The sequence below is a fragment of the Aythya fuligula genome, chromosome 27 (assembly GCF_009819795.1).
Source record: "Aythya fuligula isolate bAytFul2 chromosome 27, bAytFul2.pri, whole genome shotgun sequence".
Taxonomy (NCBI): domain Eukaryota; kingdom Metazoa; phylum Chordata; class Aves; order Anseriformes; family Anatidae; genus Aythya; species Aythya fuligula.
In genome coordinates, this window is record NC_045585.1 from 3,194,215 (window position 1) to 3,213,088 (window position 18,874).

The 18,874-nt window shown below is 50.2% G+C and overlaps 2 protein-coding genes across 2 annotated transcripts; both read left to right on the forward strand.

Annotated features, from left to right (window-relative positions):
- The first annotated feature begins 1,432 nt into the window (after nt 1–1,432).
- On the forward strand, nt 1,433–3,650 carry NKX2-6 (NK2 homeobox 6). The gene is made up of 2 exons (XM_032204138.1): nt 1,433–1,556; nt 3,175–3,650. Exons 1-2 carry the CDS (start codon nt 1,433–1,435, stop codon nt 3,648–3,650), a joined length of 600 nt encoding a protein of 199 aa, XP_032060029.1.
- A 2,849-nt stretch (nt 3,651–6,499) lies between these two features.
- On the forward strand, nt 6,500–8,783 carry NKX3-1 (NK3 homeobox 1). The gene is made up of 2 exons (XM_032204242.1): nt 6,500–6,767; nt 8,380–8,783. Exons 1-2 carry the CDS (start codon nt 6,500–6,502, stop codon nt 8,781–8,783), a joined length of 672 nt encoding a protein of 223 aa, XP_032060133.1.
- The last annotated feature ends 10,091 nt before the right edge of the window (nt 8,784–18,874 follow it).

Genomic DNA, 18,874 nt, shown 5'->3' on the forward strand with positions numbered 1-18,874 from the left:
AAGGGATGGGGTCGAGCACTGAGCTTTGCCCGTGGGCTCTGCCGTGAAGATGATGCAGGGCAGCAAAGCCCACATCCGTGCCCAGCACCAAGAGGAGCCCTGTGGACCAGAGGAGCAGCAATTATTTTTTAAATAGGCTGCAGTATCGGTCCTTCGTGGAATTAGAAAGCTGGGGGGTCTGGGAAGCTATACACTGGTTAAAAATAAAAAATACAATAAAATAAAAAGGAGGAATAAAAAGTATTTCCAGGTGTTTCGCAGTGTTTCCCATGGGGAAGGTGAGCCCCGTGTGTCTCGTGATGGATTCAGACCCAATCCTTACATCACACTGGGAAATAACAGCACTGTGATGCCAGCACGTTGGCAGGGATGTCCCGGGGAGTGAATACCCAAAAAACTCAAAGCACAGCCCGCAGGGGATGGGAACAAACCCGAGCATCACGCAGAGAGCAGGACCGACCTGTGGCTCTGCGAGCACCTCTCTGGCCAAGCCACTGTATTTATTTTCCCTCCTGCTCCAGCCCCTCACTTCCTTGCCTGCGTCGGGGCCGTTTATTTATTCAGCCTCCCCTAATCGTCCCGTTGGGCTGTTTCGGTGGCGCGGGAGATGCTGCCCCAACCCAGACAAAAAAAAAGTCCCTCTGCTCTGTCAGGGCTATCAGCAGACACCAGCCCCAGAGGCCGGCCAGGAATTTTAATTGAAATTGCCGGTCCTGAGCCCAGATAAGGCCCAGCATCACCCCGCGGCCAGTGGGGCTGCCCAGAGCCCCCCCACTGCCCCCCTCCCCAAAATGGGGCTGCTCTTTTTGGGGACCCTGACCCCACTTTATACCCTACTGGGGAGCTGCCAGCCCACCACCCGCCACCAGAACAGCACTGGGACATACTGGGAGGGCACTGGGATGGGGTGGGGGCTCCGGGCATCCCCCCGCCCGCCCCGCAGGAGCTAGGTGGTCTGCGCCCCGCCGCCTTATCAGCCCTTATCTCCCCAAGCCGCTCGCTAATGTGACCTTAATGGAGCTCAGATCGGCTCGATTTGTTTTATTGCAGCTTAGCCCAAATCCCCCCCCCTCTCCTCTTAACCCCCCCCCCTCTCCGCCCGGCCTCGCATCCCCTTGTTTTGGAAATACAGAGGTGAAGGGGTCTGGCTCCTTCCTCCCCACCCAGCCGTCGGGGGGGGGGCTCTGCTGGGTAAAAGGGGGCTGCAGGGGGGGGGCAGAGCATCCCGCCCCCCCCGAGGGGCTGCGACCCGCCCTCCCCTGTCCCCCCCCCCCCACACCCAACCATCCCCGGGACCCCCCCCCCTCTCCCTACCTGGTGCTGCCACAACGGGAGGGCAAAAGCCGGGGAGCGGGTCCCGGAGCGCACAGCCCCATTTTAACCCCCCCCGGCTGCCCCCATACCCCTCACACATCACCCCCCCGTCGGAAAGATGCTGCCCACCCCCTTCTCCGTTAAGGACATCCTGGAGCTGGAGCGGCGGAGCGCCCCCGGAGCCCCCGGGGCAGGGGCCGGGAGCAGCCCCGACGGGGGGGGCCCGCCCCCGCCGCCACCGGGTGAGTGGGAGCCGCGGGGACCCCCAGGACCCCCCCCTTTTTGTACCACCCCCCCCTCGGTGCCAAATACCGAGGAGCCGGCTTTCCCCGCTGCTGGGGGTGCGAGATGCCGGGTTTCCTACATTCCCCCCCCGTCTGTTTTTTTTTTTTTTCACCTCCCTTTCCCCCCCCCCCCTTTTCCCCCCACCCCTTTTTCCTCCCTTTTCTTTTCTCCCCTTTTCCCCTTTTTCCTTTTCCCATCCGTTATCCCCCCCTTTTTTATTTATTTATTTTTCAAAAAAATTTCGGGGCTTTTGCACCGGCTGCACGGGGAGGGGGGGGCGACGGGGGGGGAACGAAGCGGACCCAGCTCATTCCCCTTCCCCTGGGGGGGGAGCAGGGGTTGCAGACCCCCATTTCCCACCTCTCCCTGGCCATAGCAGCGCCTGGGAAGGTCCCGGTGTCGCCCTCTTTGTCCCCCCCCCGGGACCCCGGAGCCCCCCGAGCCCAGCCGGGTCGGTAGCGCTGGGCCTGATCCTGCCCAAGGGCACAAATGGGGGCGCTTTGGGGGGGGCGCAAAGTCCCGTTTCGATGCTCCCTAAATTGTCCCCGCGAAGCCGCCCCAAGGCATCGCCGTCCTCGGGTTGCTCGGAGCCGGCTGCGGGCACCGGGGGGGGCTGGAAGGGGGCGAGGGCATCCTCGGGGCCCCCCCTGCTTCCCCCCACCTAAATTGGACGAATTTTCCCTTGCTCACCTTTTCCTGATGCACGGCGGCTTCAGAGAGGAGAAAAAAAAAAAAAAAAAAAAAAAAAAAAAAAAAAAAAAAACGGGAAAACCAGTAAGCCCGGAGCTGGAGCACTGGGAGGCACTGGGATGAGGAGCCAGGGGGCTGGGGAGGGCGAGAGCACCCCGGGGGGGCCGGATGGGAGCCCCCCAGCACCCCATTGCCCCGCAGCCCCCCTACAGCCCCTGAGCCCCTGCTGCAGTTCCCAGGGGACCCGAGCACATCCCGCCAGCAGCGGAGTGATGCACAAGACCCCCAGAAAGAAAATAATAATAATAGTAATTTTAAAAACGAATAATAACAAAATAATAATCATAATAACTTTGCATCTTCTTGTAAAATTAATGGGTTTTCCTCCTTCATTCCCAGCCCCTTCGTTTTGGTCCTTTGGCTTCAGTTCAGGGCACTGCGAGGTGCGGGTGCTGGAGGTAAATCCTGCCTGGGGCCGCTTCCATCCCTGTGGGGCAGGATGTGGGGAAGGGGATTTGTGCTTTGGGGTGCTCAAACCTGCAGCACATCCCATAGCCCTGTGCCCCTCCGGGACAGGACTGCCACAAAATGATGAAATAGAGGCATTATCCAAAATTCATGCAACAGTCACACCCCTAATTCCAGTAGTAGTAATAATAATAATAATAATAATAATAATAATAATAATAATAATAATAATAATAATAATAATAATAATAATCTTGAATCTCCATTAAGCATTGCAGTAAAAATTCATATTAAATTTAGCAGCTGATAACCCTGCTTTGTCTCGTTCCCAAGGGGTCCCACTCCCAATTTAATGCTCTCTCCGGCAGCAGAACCAGGCTGGGCGCTCACTTTGCTTTGGGTTTTTGCTCCCTGCAGGAAAATGTTTGCTCGCCCACCCCTTGGAGGCAGAGGAGAAGAAAAGCGACCCTTGCAGCCACCCCAAGCAGCGACACCGGCGAAAACCCCGCGTTTTGTTCTCCCAGGCTCAGGTGTTTGAGCTGGAGCGGCGCTTCAAGCAGCAGAAATACCTCTCGGCTCCCGAAAGGGAGCACCTGGCCAGCGTGCTCAAGCTCACCTCCACCCAGGTGAAAATCTGGTTCCAGAACCGACGCTACAAGTGCAAGAGGCAAAGGCAGGACAAATCCCTGGAGCTGGCAGCCCACCCTCTGCCACCACGCAGGGTGGCGGTGCCGGTGCTGGTCAGGGACGGCAAACCTTGTTTTGGGGGGTCCCAGCCTTACCCAGCGCCTTATGGCAGCCCGTGCCCCTATAGCAGCTGCTACGGCACCTATAGCAGCAGCCCCTATGCTGGGAGCTCTGGGGGGGGCTACGCTGGGGTGCTGGCACCGTGAGCTCGGGCACGGCTCAGCACCAGCCCACGCACTCGTGAGAGGGGGTCAGAAATTGGGGGTGGCCGAGGAAAGGGATGGGAGCACCCGGAGGGGTTTTGCCAGCACTGCCAGTGGGATGTGGTGTGTCTGTCCGGCCCCTCCGCGCAGCCACGGCTCTGCAAAGGAGATGGGGGCACCCCGAGGACCCCATCACCGAGGGCGTTTATTTATTTGAATGTAAATGTGTCGGGGTCCATCCCGTCCCGCTCCCACGGGGGATTTGCTCCTCCAGGAAGACGGTGCAATGCTGTGCAGAGGGCTGTGGACACTGGATTTCTTCCTAAGGACAACCAGAAAGCAGGGGCTGCATCACTGTGCCTTAACTTTTTTTTTTTTTTTTTTTTTTTTTTATATGAATGCTCTATTTAATGCTTTGAGTTCCTCTGATCTTTTGGGATCCATTTCTGAGTGGTATTTCTTAATAACTTCCCAGCACAGGTGTTCATTTCTGTCTCTTTTATTATTATTTGCTATTAAAAAAAAGGTGAAAGTGTGTGTTTTCCCTCTCCTAGCATTCCTCCTTTAGTATTTTAACTTCTCCCTTCCACAATTTGCATCAAAAGCTGATTCAAAGGGGAAAAAAATGTTAGTGCTGAACCAAGAGGTGCCCTGAATCAGGATCCATTGGCACCAAGTGCTTTGTACATTTACCTACCCATCTCCCTATACATATATTTAAGCTTAAGAATGGGATTCACAAGGTCTGAAGCATCATTTATGGCCCTCCATCTATTGAGAGGGGTTTCCCAAAAGCCCAGGGTCAGGAGATGTTTAAAACCCTGGTGTTTGTGGGATCCCTCTGCCTCCTACCTGCTGGGGTGAGCTTGTGGTGCACACCATTGCTTTAATCCCTCCTGACTTCTGCCCAAATTAGAAATTTTCCACTGCACCAACCACTGAAAAATGAGGCAGATCTCTCCCAAACCCACCCACATTCTCAAATCAGGCAAAATTTCACTCGAGACCAGCGGCGAATTCAGCAATGGTCAAGGAGGGGGGGGTTCCCATGCTACTTGCCACCAACGCCACATCCTCAAAATCCCTCTTTTGGACCAAAGGCTCAGTTCTCACCAGCTACAGCTTATTCTGTAGCCAGCAACGAAAGGAAAAGAGGCTTGAGAAAAAGAAATCTGTGCAATGAGGCTGCCCAGGACAGACGGAGGTGCTGAGTGCACGGACAGCATCAGGTGTCGGAGTCATGGCAAAGCAGAGGTGCAACAGCCCCAGCTCGACTTTATAGGAAAATGGAAAGGGTACGACTTGAATAAAAGGATTTTCTGGAAGGAAGGAGAAAGCCTAACTTCTGGGCAGCTCGCATTTTTTTTCACATTTTTTTCACATTTTTGGGCAAGAGCCCAAAACAGTTGCAAATGCCTGAAAAAAAAAAAAAAAAAAAAAAAAAAAAAAAAAAAAAAAAAGCATTTTCTGACTCTCTTTGCAAACCTGCTGAGCTATGGGTTTTTGTTGTGATTTGGTTTGTATGAATTTATTGTTGTGGAAGTTTCTGGGAAATTTTGTTCTGTTCCTTCAATTTTTTATTTATTTTTTATTTATTTTTATTTTTTGCATTCAGCATCACTCCATGGCTCTTGGTCCACAGCCACCTGCACGGCACCGCTGCGGCGGGGGCATGAGGACAACTGGAAACGTCTCTGCTGCGGGGCATTTCTGGGTTCCGATTGCTTCATAAATCTTGCCAAATTGCCTTTCCCAGCTGATAAGAGCATAATGAGGCTGAAATATTGAAGCTGCTGAAGTTTTCTGAGCGTACAGCTGCCGTAACCAAACACCTGCCTATAAAGCCCCAGCGAAGTCCTTGGGGGATTTCGGGAAATCTGTAGTTTCCCTTTTTTAGGGAAGGTTTTTTTGGAGACAGAAGCACAGGAAAAACAAGTGCAAATAAAGGGGGCTCTCAAAAAAATAATAATAATCAGTGATTATTATTATAACACAGTTCAGCTGTGTTTTTTCTTGGAAACAGCAAGATTTAGTTCTTTGCTGGTGCCTTTGAATGTAGGGTCTTGCAGGACAAGTGGGAAGGCATTGAGATTCCTTAAATAAATGCTGTCCCATTCCACAGCTGGCTGAGGAATTAGTCTGAGATTTAGGCTTAATTTTTCACATGAATCTTCTGCCCTTTTCTGTGCAAGCATTTACTGCTGGATCCACTCTCCCTGTCTGTTACATCTCCATCTCCCAGCCCTTCTTAGAGCAGCTTTGTGAAGCTGATGGAAATGTCTTTGCCATGTTTCCAAAAACCTGAAAGCTCATCGAAGTGAAAAGTTTTGAAGAAAACTCTTCAAAATACAGAGACAAAAAGAGTTTTAGGGATGGCCCTGGACATAAATCACGCCCAGAAGCCAGGGCAAGCAGAGCATCGTCCTGCTGGGGCTGTGGGGAGGATGCAGGGGATGCTCTGCTGGGCTCTGCTCACCCACAGCACCCAACCAAGGCTGTGCCAGTGCTGCCCCTGCTCACCCCAAAACCCCAAACCAGGATCGTTTGGATCCCATAAAGGATGAACTCACTTGGGCATCTTTCTCTTATCATTTCTAGGAGAAAGGCCACAGGGTGAGCTGCTGGCACAGGGGGAAGCTTTGGCACATCGGTGGGGAAGGGCACCCCAGGGAGAGGCTCTGCACAAGAAGAGGGAGCAGCAAAAAGCCCTGCGGGAGCCAAGACACCACCAAAGGGCGTAGACTCCTGCCTGATCTCCAATCAGGCCCCGGAGGCTTGGCCGCCGGCCGGATAAATGCGGAGCCAGGAGGGTGGGAAGGCAGTGAGGTTGTGGGCAGCGGGAGGAGAAGGAGATGAGTGCTGGGGTGCTGCCCCCAGGGGGGCAGAGAGCCCCCGGCAGCCCCCAGAAGACCGTGCCCACCTCATCCAGACCCCGGACGTCCTTCCTCATCCAGGACATCCTCTGGGATGGGGCTGAGCGGAGAACACGGGCAGAGCAGAGTGAGAGAAGAGGTTTTGGCAGCCCGGAGGATGGAGAACCGGGGGCTGCCCCAGGGGACCCCCCCAGGAGCCCTCGTGCCCCAGGAGCATCCCCAGCCCAGCCCCAGGATGCGGACACAGGTAAGGGGATGGGAAGATCCTGCTGAGCCCTGGGGCTGGGAATGGCTCCAGGATGCCCACCTTTGGGTCAGCCAAGGGGCTGGATCCTGATCTGGCTTCTTTGGAGCCAAAAAAAATGTGCTTGAAATGCCAGAAGTGCAGGAGAAGCAGCAGCCGCGTGCAAAGCTTTCACCAGGTGCTTCAAATAAGTCCAGGGACTGGAGCTACCTGTAACTCTGTTTAATAAAAAGCCAATTCCTGTGATAGCCTGGTCCTTGGTGTAGCTGTCAGCACGGCGCTGCTGCTGCTGCTGCACTCTCTGTTTGCTTTCCCGTGTGCTCAGCACCGGTTGCAGTGCTCTGCTCCTGCCTGCAGCATCGCACATCGCGTGCTTCGTTAATACCCATCCCTCTCCTCTTGAAACAGCACTGCCAGCACCTCCTTCTAGCACACAACCACTAAATTTGCAGAAGCAGCAGAGCAAAAAACGGCAACGTGGCTTTGACCAGTGCCTCCCGTGCAGCAGGAGCAGCTCTGCCCTCCCAGCCTGCAGCGCCTTGCACGAGCCAGGCTGGGCTGCGGCGTCCAAAAAGCAACCGTGAACTCCCCAGTGCCTGGCTCTTACTTGCTAAAAGAGACCTCACCAGGGGAATTTTGGCTTTACGTGCCGATTCTATTAAAAGAAACTCCGATGTAAAGCAAGGTCTGAAACAGCCACCCAGCCGGTTATTAAGAAAAATCATTAAAAGCCGTAGCAAATCTCCCAGAATGCGGCTAGTGTAAATCAGCACAGCTCCAGGGATTTCGGCAGGGCTAGGATGATTTACACAAGCTGGGAGTTAAGCCCATTGTTTCCATCCTGAGCATTATGTTCGCTTCTTAAGAAAATATACTAAGAAATGACTAAAGGAAAAAAAAAAATTGGCCCGCTTCCACCGCAAGCTGGGTAATACACAGAGAAAGGAACTAAGTGCCTAAATAAATGCACTTGGGGAGCTTTCACAGCTACAGGTGATGCTGCCCAGGGAGGGGAAGGTTGCAGCTTGTCTTCTGATCCGGTTCCTTGCCCATAGAGAGTATCCAGGCTGTGGGGTTTTAATTAAAAAGAAGCAAAAGCTGAGCAAAGGAGATGACTTGCTAGCTCAAGGATGGAAACTTATTTTCCCTTTCATGGGAAAGGGGATGTTTCCAAAAAGTGCCCGATGCCATAAAAATCCCAGGGCCATAACGCATGGAACCGCAGTACCTTGAGTTTTTAAGCAGAGCTTCACCAGCAGTGAAAATTGCCCCTTTCTGGGTTTGTTTTTCCTTGGATGTTTGCGTATATGAATTAGGAGAGGGTGGTATTTGGGAGAAAACAACTCCCTTCTGTGACTTTAATTCAATAAAGTGGGGAGTTCACTCCGTTAGGTAGAGAGATCTCCAGGGTAATGTGAATATTTTAGTGTATAGAAAGGGATAGAAAATAAATAATAATAATAATAATAAATAAATATAAGAAAGAAGAAGAAAATAAAAAAAAAAAAAAAAAAAAAAAGCAAGGAAAGAAGTGATTTGGGGCAATTAATAAGCAAGGAAGAAAGCAATTTGGGCAAATTCCCAGCAGGTAACTATCAGCCTTTTCCTCCTGCAGATGCCACGGCGGAGACCCCCCTGTGCGACTGCGTCCCCTCAAAAAAATCTCTGCCCCGTGCCCCGCGAGCCTCCCCCCGACCAGCGAAACGCTCGCGGGCGGCGTTCACCCATAGCCAGGTCCTGGAACTGGAGCGAAAATTCAGCCACCAGAAATACCTGTCGGCCCCGGAGCGAGCCCACCTGGCCCAAAACCTGCAGCTCACCGAGACCCAGGTGAAGATTTGGTTCCAGAACCGGAGGTACAAGACCAAGAGGAGGCTGGGGGGATCCGGCCTCGGTGGACTCGAGCCTGGGCGCAAAGCAGCTGAGCCACCCCCAGCCCCGCTGCTGGCACTGCACGGAGGCACCCGCTACTTGCCCTGCCTCTACTACCTGCAGGGCTGGAGCCCCGCGGTGTGGTGAGCACGGAGGCAGGTTTTCCTCTTCAAATATTTAATTTTTCCCCACCCTGTCCCGCGCTGTTCTTGCTAATGGTGATTAGGAGATGGAGAGTCTCAGCCCTGGCCGCGGTGATGCTCGGCGTACTTCTAGTTGCAGCCCAAGCCTCTCTCGTTTCTGTTATTTTTTTAGCCAAACAAAATGCCAAAAAAAAAAAGAAAAACATAATCCTCAAAGCTTTTAAAAGGGGTCAATCTGCAGCCATAAAATAACACCTGATTTTTGGGGGGCAGAAAGAAAGAGCTGCTCTGTCCCGGCAGCAAGAATTTGGCCCCGTGCATCCCTCCATGCCCACGCACATCAATGGGGCAAAGCACCAGCAGCTGACCCCATGCTGCACCAAGATGGCCCCAGATCAGCTGCCTGGGCCCCAGCTGCTGCCATCATCTGATTTTCATTTTTTAGTTTAAAAAAAAAAAATAGCAAAAAAAAAAAATTGTATTTCTGCCACTGGTACCACCATTTCTCACGGACCTCACAGCTGTATTTCTTTCCAAGCTTTCCTTGTGCTGTCAGGCAGCACCACTTGGGGTAATGCGTGGGGTTTTGGGGGAGAATTAAGCCTCTTTCTGCTGCAAACAACCAAAACCTGAAGTGCCTGATGGCCACAGACCTGCTGCTGGGGCCACCCGATGCCACCGGTGCCTTAACAGCCGTGGGAAGCCGCGCCAGGAACGCAGACAATAGTGCAATGACAGATGAGTTTTGCATATCCGGGTCTTGCTGCTGTTTGAACACCAACATACAAGCTATTTAAAATAGCAACCACTCAAAGAGTTCAACTTTTCTTAGAAAAAACAACAGTGCCCAGCATTTACCAGTGCCAAGGCAGCAGGAGGATGGTAACGCCTTTCTTGCAGAGTGGCAGAGCGTTTTGTTGTGTGTGTGTGTTTTTTTTTTTTTTCCATAATTGTGTTGTTTCAGTGCATGTTCTTGCAAAAGAAAATTAAAAATCAGAGTGGTCCAATTCCTCCTGCAGCAGGGGAATGGAGAAAATTAGATAAGGGTAAGAAACTGCTGAGATCCATCCTTTTTAATAAGTTTATTCAGATTGATCTTTTGTTGTGCCAAGGGATCCAGAGCTTGCAAAGCTTTTGCATGGACGTGGCAAGAGATGAAGCTGGCTGGGGGCAGGGGGATGAGGCAGGGAGAGAAGAATGTGCAAAATGAGCCCTTTGCGGTGGATATTCAGTTGCTAGTGCCATAAAAGCTGTTGGCCCCAACTGAAGGACAACTGCTCGCTTTCTTAATTATCCAAAAGTAACTCCTAATATCTTGAGATAAGGTTTTCTCCCAGCTCTTGCTCTCAGAGGCTGTTTTTCAAAATCCCCTGGCTCTGTTGCAATGTGTGTCCAGCTCAGTCCCGCTGCTTATCCACTTCGCTCGCCCATTGCTGGGAACAAAAGAGCCCTTGTGGCCTCGAAGCCAAGCCCCCCAAGCTCCTGGCACCCGAGCACTGGGGGAGGACGTCCTGCCCAAATCCACCCTTGTGATGCTGCAGAAAGCAACTTGGAGACGTGATGTTTGCACTAAATACACCGGGAGAAAATCTACAGCCACCCCCAAGCCAAATTGCACCCAGAGAGAGAAAAGGACGGGGCTGACCCCGCAACCAGGACAGGATGGGGATGCTGTTTTGCTGGGAAGGACTAAACTGGGCCCCTTTTTCTTCACAGCTGGGAAAAACAGAGAAACTCGCCTTGCTGGACAGCTCTTTGGGAAAATGTTTGTAGCTACTTTGTTTTTTTCCATTCGTGGTTTATGACCAGTAAAGCACCCACTTGTTGCTTCAGCAGCCACCTGCTCATACTTAACTTTGCTGATATAAAGACCAGTGCAAATAGTTGCTATTTTTGTACATATTTTTTGATACTATTTTATCCGATGTGCATTGTCCTTTGGAATAAAGAACACAGAATCTTTATTAAGAACAAGCTGCCTCTGTTGGTTCCTTGCTCCGGGTTGGGATTTTCCTCTAATCCCTGTTTCTGCCATGAAATCACCCCGGCTGGCCCACCTCACAAAAATGCCACTTGCACCAAAATTGCCACTAGCAAATCCCTGCTCGTCCCTATTTGTAGGGCCTCAGCACCAAACCCTGCCCCATCACTTGCCCAGCTGGATACTACTGAGCATCCCCTAATCTCATTTACTGCCTTAAGTCTTAAATCTGATGAGCACAAAGCAGGTGAACGTTTCCCCAAAGGAGGAGTTTATACAGCAAAAACACTTTCTTTACCACCCCAAATTACCTGCAATCCCACAATTTAAACACAATCCCCTACAAACACTGCCCAAAGCACCGGCCCCAGCTTTGATTTCTGGCCCTGTCCTCAATCCCTTGGGTCCAAACAAGCAGCATTTGGCTCAGCAGGACCCCAAAACCCAACAGTGATGCTGGGGAGCTGCTGGTGTGCATGTTCCCCCTCGGGACCACTTGTCACCATGCAGGGACAGCCTGTGGTCCTAGGGCTGGATGCCAGCTCTCCTCCCTGCCCAAACCCTGCCAAGAGCTTTTTTTCCCTATCAGCCTCTGCCCTTATCCTCTGCAGTCTCCTGGTGCTTTCTTTACAGAGACTTACTGTTTGTTTTTCTCCTATATTTTTTTTTCAAGCACAAAGCAGGAGGACAAAAAAAAAGGGCTGTAACATTTTGATAACCAAATAATCCAAGAGTGTGAAGCACTCCCCACAAGGGGAACGAGATGGCAGGCTTCCCCGGTGATAAATAGCCCCTCGATTAACACAGAAAAGAAAAATCCCACCCAAACTACGGAGACACGGAGTTTTAATCAGCCTTAACGAAGCAGAACTCCTGTTTGTGCGCGACCAGAAAGAGAAAGCATCATTTAATGTCTGCCGATTGGTGTCACGCTCCGCCACTAACATATCCATCAAGATTAAACGCTGTCTAATGCTGACATAACATTTACACTTGTTTGTGCCAAATCATTTACTGAAAGCTAAAAAAAAAAAAAAAGATAGAAAAATAGGGCTGCCTTTGGATAATGTAACTGTTGACTAACATTTGCATGCAATAAACCACACACTTGGCGAGAAGGCGTGGGAATGGGGCCAAGGAAAATCTTTGGCTTGACCCACGCAACATTTGGAAACCAGAGCAGTGGGAACGAGTTAGCTGCAGGGAGCTAAGCAGGGGATGCACCGTGCGAGGACACCCGAGGTGCCAGGCTGTGTAGGACCAGCGTTTCCCCCAGTTTTGGTGCCCAGGTGTCAGGAAGGTGCTGTGGAGGGAGGTGCCGAAATGCTCCCAGCAGCGAGCACCGCGATGGCTTTTGGGGAGCGCGGATGCTTCCCAAGGAGCAAGGACGCAAAGCCACAAAGCACAAGGATTTAGAGCTCTTCAAAACCCTCGAGGATTTTCAATATTTACTATTCTTATTCTGGATGCTCTCGCTGTCCACAGAAACACTTAAGCTCTCTCTAATCCAGCTCGAGCCTCGGCAGCAAGGGTGTCCTGCGGCAGGGAGTCCCGCAGCCCATTGCTAAGTGCTGCCCCGAGGCAGCTGCTCCAGGCCATGAGATTGCCACCGCCAAAACCCAGGGATGCTCTGGTCCAGCTGGCTTCACCGTCCTCTTGGACTGGTTGCCCTGGGAAAACGAGAACCGCTAATAACTGCAGCAGGAGCGTTTTGGCCAAAGGGATGAGATTTCAGCCTGCCCAGAGGGATGCTGCCACGTGGGTCACGCATCTATGGGGTCCTGGATAAGTGATGGGTGTCCAGGAGGAGATCTTCACTGCAATGAAGAACCAAAGGGGAGAGAAAATGAAAGGGGAAAAAAAAAAAAAAAAAAAAAAAGGGGGGGGGGAAATAAATGTATTTAAGTGCCCTTTGGAGATGTGGTGAAATGCAGCTTTCCAGATTGGCTCGTGTGGCATTCCCATGGGAAATTCCTTCGTTGCCTTTCACTAAACTGCAAGGCACATTCCTGCTCTTTCTTTTATTATGGGCTGGGCACCATTTATTAAGAACAGCTGAAGGCAGGGAGCAATCCAAGCAGACAGGAGTGGAAGCGCTCCTGAAGACATCTGCCTGCGGTAATTTACGGCAGCCTGCTTCCAGAAGAGAAAGTCAGGAGAGAAGTATTTCTACAGGAAAAGGAGCTGAGAATGAAGAGTAAATGGGCTGGGCTTGTGTCGGGAAGCTCTGGTTTTGGAAGAAAAGTGAAAGGATAAAAGATTTCAGAGCCATGTGCCTGGTTCCCAGAGCTCTAGGTTTGCTGCTTTATCCCCAAAAGAGGAAAGTCACAAAAGAGGACACCACATGTGTCACCTGTGGTCACCTCACTATGGCTCCATCATGGATCCCAAACCTCAGCAATACCCCATGACCCTCAGAGACATCAGGGCATGCACTTGCACACAGCTCAGTGCCCCTGCAAAAAAAAAAAAAAAAGAACAAAAGGCCCCCTCTGCTTGCAAGTGGTGCACAATAACACGCTATCAGCAATAGCAAAAAAAGTTGGTGCAAAGCCATCATGTCCTCTGCTCCGTGCTAATAACAAGGAGGGACGATAAGGAGCTGGGGGAGGATGCTCGTGCTGCTGCAGAGGCTGCTTTTGCCCAGTTCTTCCCCCACTTTCTCTTTTTCCAGCACTGCGATTTAGGTTTCCAAGAGCTATCAGCCACGCACGGGCTCCCCAGCGATTTCTGGCATTCAGAGCCTTTTGCAGCGATGAGATTTGCAGAAAAGCCAATTTTTTAGTGTTTTTTTTTTTTTTTTTTTTTTTTCAGCATCCTGTTGCTCGAGGCTGTGCAACCCCCCAGGGCTGAGCAGAGCCCATGGATAAAAGCAGGGAAAGGGGCAGCTCGGCACGGGTTCCTGCGGTACTTTTCCATGGGCAGGTGAACACAAAAGGGGTCCTCCGCGTGCCGCGGCGGAAAGCAGAGGGATTAGGGCAATCCCTCTGCAAACAGAGCTTGGGTGGGGGCAGCCAGGGCTCCTCGCCGCTCCCCTGAGAATAAATGGCTGGGCTAACCAGGAAAACGGGCCGGCCGAGCTCCGGCGAAGCAATTATTCATGTTGGAGCCACGTTCTCATGGTGGGGACGGCAGCGCCCGGGTGCTGGGTCGGAGATTTGTGGGGTTTACACAGGGCAGAACAGCTCTCGGGTACACCCAGCCCGACTTCCCCTGCGGAAGGATGTCCGAAAGCTTTGCAAACACTGCCCCAACGGCTGCGGTGCCTGGCGTGGGGCAAATGCCAGATTTTTCTCCTCCGATGTGTTTTTTCCCCACTGGGTCAGAAGCAAGCAGAGTGTGGGCTCCCTATATCCCAGCCAGGTAATGTTAATCCTGTTCCTAGACTCTGGTGGCAGATCAATCAGTTTCTTGCTGGTTTGGTGCTGAGTATTCGAATATATAAGAAAAATGATGTAACTGATGATGCAGGCATACAGAGGTACCGAATCCAGCGTAATTCAGGTTATTTCCTATCTCATCCCAAAAGCCAGCCACCCACTGAGCTTCATTAAATGAATTTCTGGTGATGGTCACCGCCTCCCAGAGCCAGAGCGCAGCCTAAAGCCACGGCCTCATCCCCATCAGGACACGCAAAGAGGAAACTGAAGGTTTTACATGCTAATTAATAGGCAAAATGAGAATTTTAGGGCAAAATCTCTGAGCTGGAAACTGGGAGACTTCGTGGCACCTCTGCAAGATTCAGCTCAATTCAAGGCATGCTCCGGAAATTAAGAACCCAACATCATCTAATCCAGGGTCTGGAGCTCATAAAATTCAGAAGAAGGGCAAAGGAACTCGATTTATTCGTGACACCCACACCTACACACTCACCATCCAGATTTTGGGACCAGACCCCAGCCACTTCTGGCATTACTCAGCAAATGAGCCGTGTTTCACCCCTCCCTGCCGAGCAGCTTTTTGCTGGGTGCCAAGGGCACACCAAACCTCTACACCCAATATTTGCGTGGGTGAAAGGAGAAATTGCTGCAGTATTTGTCTATATATGCTCATCTCCACCAAGCAGCCCCGCGGGTACTGATCACTGCACACTTGTACTTGCTGGAAACCCCACAGGGGCTTGGTTTTTGAGCAAACACTATAAAAGAAAGCGTTAAATTAAGGCCATTAATGTGCTTGGAGGACCCATTTGCCCAGTGGTCACCTAGAGGCCAAGCTAATCATTGCAAACCAGCATCTTCTGGAGAGTTCATTTTTTTTCCAGGCAATAAAAAATAGATTTTGCTGGCCCAAATTTTGCAATATTCAGGTCTGGAGTTAATTCCTCTCCTCTACGGGTGCCTGCACAGCAATGCTCAACAGCTTGACACCTGCTGAGCCCGGCGGAAAACACTTACCTGCTCTCCAAACGGATCCCCTGGCTTTGAAAGGAGTTTAATCTCGTGGATAAATACAAATGTTTTTATTCCCTTTGTGGACAGAATAAGATAGAAGGTGAAGGTGTGGCCGGAAAGCCTTTCACTCCGTGCGCTGCATCTTGTCATCCAAGGTAAACACGCAGCTTAATGAAATTTCAAGAGGGAAAAGGTGAGATATTTGCCTTTATGTTCATTACCCTTCAGAGCAGAAACAATATTTGACGAGAAACAAAGAATCAGGCAAACTAGATGATAATCGCACGCGGTGAACAAACACAGCCTAGATCCTGGATTAATGAAGTGACTTAAATAAGAAGCCCAAACTCTGGGGGTTTGGCAGCACAGGGGGCAGCACCACAGGGCACGTAGCCCTTAAGACCAATAGCAGCAGGATGGGAACATCACCACCATCCCCATTCGATATTCCACACCTCTTATTTTGCATTTTTCCCCTTTTCTGCTTTTTTTGGCATACCTACAGACCCCCAGGGAGAACATCAGTTAGGGACTTTATGAGACATGGACTGCATAGTATTTATTTATTAATTGTATTTATTTATTAAATTTAATTTATTTATTAAATTTAACTTATTTATTAAATTAATGTATTTGTTCAATTCAATATTTATTATAAATATTAATTTATTTCTTGGTACCCACCCAAGATTCCCATATAATGACAGGACGGAGCAAAGCAGACACCCATTGCCCTACACGTTGCTGCAGGAAATCCTGCACATTTAAAGAGTTTCCACGGTCTACCGGATAAATAAGACACATTTAAGAAATACCCTCAAAAGATATTTACATGATAAGCTGTACTGGTTCCAGAGAAACCATTAGTGTCAATTAGAAAAACAAATCCTCTCTGGAACGTGCAAGATTTTAAGGAAAAATGAAAGTTTTGTCTTGCAAATGGCCTATCAGGCCTTTCAGCTGCCTACTTGAGTGTTTTTCAGCTAAAGACGCATTTGTGACCCAACTACAGTTGATGCAGCACATGTGGCTTCCCCTGCCTCCGTGTCTGGGGGAAAATCTGGTGAAATCAGATAACCGTGGACATTAAAAATCCATCCCCTGCTCCCCATGGCAGCCCCTTCTTGTGTCTGCCAGAGCAAACTTGGGCTCAGCCCTTTCCCAGCTCCACGGCCTCCCCAAACTTTCCCAATGAGCAATATCCTCCTTTTTCTCAGCACCCAGAAATATCCCAAAATTGGATTTAACATAGAAAAACATGGATGGTTTCCTGGAAACCATCCCCATCTGCTCCGAGCAAAAACCCCACCTCTCAGGGCTGCAGACACGTTTGCTCCAGGGGAATTAAATATTTACCCCACAATGCAAATAGAAACATCAACCAGCTCAAAAACATTTTGCTGGGCATAAACAGCGCTTTATCTTTTGATCTTGTCTCATCAGCACATCAGCCAAGCCTCCACCCCAGCACACCGATGGCATCTTATTGGCACTGAAGGTTAAAAAAAAAAAAAAAAAAAAAAAAGAAAGAAAACAAGGAAAAGAGAAAGTGCAGAGAAACACAAAGCTTTTTGGGGTGGATCTGTCCCTCAACTGAGCAGGAACCAGCACATCCAGGAACCCCTTTTTTATTCCAGAACCCCCTGAGGACATCAGACTTTTTTTTTTTTTTTTTTTTTTTTTTTATAACAGCAGCACATCAGGGACAAGCGATGTCTTTTGGAGAGATGTAGGCATGACAAGAGTTAATCTTTACGGTTTCAGACCCATCTCCTGATCCCAGCATTGGGATCTCATTGAAATCACTTCCCGCCATTGCAAGGTGTGTACCTGAAACCTGGCATTTCTGAAACGAAACTGAAAGGAAACTGATTTCTGCTCCATTCCCTCATCAAAATTGTGCAAGGCTGCTCCCAAAACTAAATTTTCCAGCTACAGCTCCAGTTTTTAAGGCTGGAGATTTGCACCAGGGAGCTTTCAGGTCTTATTCTGAGATCAGAGATGGGGAAGGCTCAGTAAGCTGCAACATGGTTTTAGAGCATTTTGCATGCTGGGGGGGTGCAGCAGGGAGCCCAAATCCCATGGAGCCTTCTAAATCATGCATTCAGCCCTGAAATGGATGTTTCTTTCACCCCACAGCAAACAACCAGCTCCTCCCCATCCATTTTCTTGCAGGCAGGAAGAAAACCCCAGACTTTGATGGTTTGCTCTGCAAGCAGGAGGACATTTCCAAATGCTCTGCAGCACTCCTAGAGGATCACCAGCCTGTTATATGGCTCTAAAACCCTTCCCAGGAGGGTTTTCTTCCTTGAGCTTCACTCCCTTGGACACCACTAGAAGGCACCAACCCTCCAGGCACCAGCTGCAGGGCTCCTGCTCAGCCCTGTGACCCAGCCCCAGCACCCACAGCCAAAAACAGCCACACGCATTGAGCCCAAAAGGCCAAAAAAATCAGATTTTCTTTTTATTTCCTTGAGCTCCAGTGATACAACTGTAGCAGCATTTCACAACTGAACTCCTGCATCGTTAAATATAAATTTAAGAGAACACACTGAACTCCAAAGCAGGCAAAAAAAATAATAATAAAGAACTGCGGACAAAGTTACTCATCCTCCCCCTTAAATACATGTGCGTTCGTTGCAGACAAAGCAGCAGTACATGTTTCACATACCAGGTTAAAATAACTTCAGACTCGCAGAAAAACTTCCAAACTGAACACAGGAAGAGAGGAGGAGCAACGGCTTTGGTGAAGGGGCTTTGAGCTGGGGATCCAGCATCGAGCACAGCAGGAAACGAACATTTATTGAACGGATTTCTGCAGTTTTTAGACCAACGGGGCATGCCCGTTCTCATTTCCAGCTGAAGAATGGAAAGCCGGGTTTTATTGAGTACCCAGGGTAATCAATAAAGAGCTCAATAAACATAGAAGTGCTCCTCACCCACTCTCAGCTCAAGGGAGAGCAAGTTCCCAAGAAAACCTGGTTGCTTGTGCTCGATGCCTTATGTGCTCCATGCTCCAGAAGGAACCAGACACTCATTTTCCTGGAAAACAGCCGAAATGGGAAGCAACACCCCCCTCCGAGCAGGACGCTCGGCTGCACAGCCAGGGCTGACCCTGCCCACCAAGCCCCCCAGGGGACACCGGGGTTTCCAGGAGCAGCCACCAAAAAAAAAAAAAAAAAAAAAAAATCAGGATTATGACATCCCAGTGAGCAGAGGAAGAGGATGATGCACGGCTGAGTTTGACTCCTAGGGAAGCTGCACCAAAAAGCTGCCGCCCTCCCCGTTACGCTACACTTCGCCTCTCAGCATTAAAGTGACCCAAAATTTTCATCTAAGTGTTCACGCCCATCTCCGATGGAATTTTTTTGTGCATGTCTGGTTCCTCTTAGTGACTCTAGTTTCTAAAGAGAAAGAAAGAAAAAAAAAAAAGATGCCCAAGCCCAGCAGTGAGCTCGAGGATCCCCAGCCTCGAGGACCCTGGCAGGCTGCAGGGGCTGAGGGTTTCTTCCAGCGGCCTCGAGGGTAAACGTTTTGCACTTTTAAGACAAAGGGTGCATTGGACACAGTGATTCGTTCGGTTTCAGTGGCAAAAAGGCATGGAGAGCCTCATCGTGTCATTGGCACGAGGTTAATTTACACAAGGCACAAGCAGCACCGCCTGCGGAGGTGCTCTGCGATTCGGCTTCTCCAAATAACGGAGCAAGAGGCTTTGAGCTC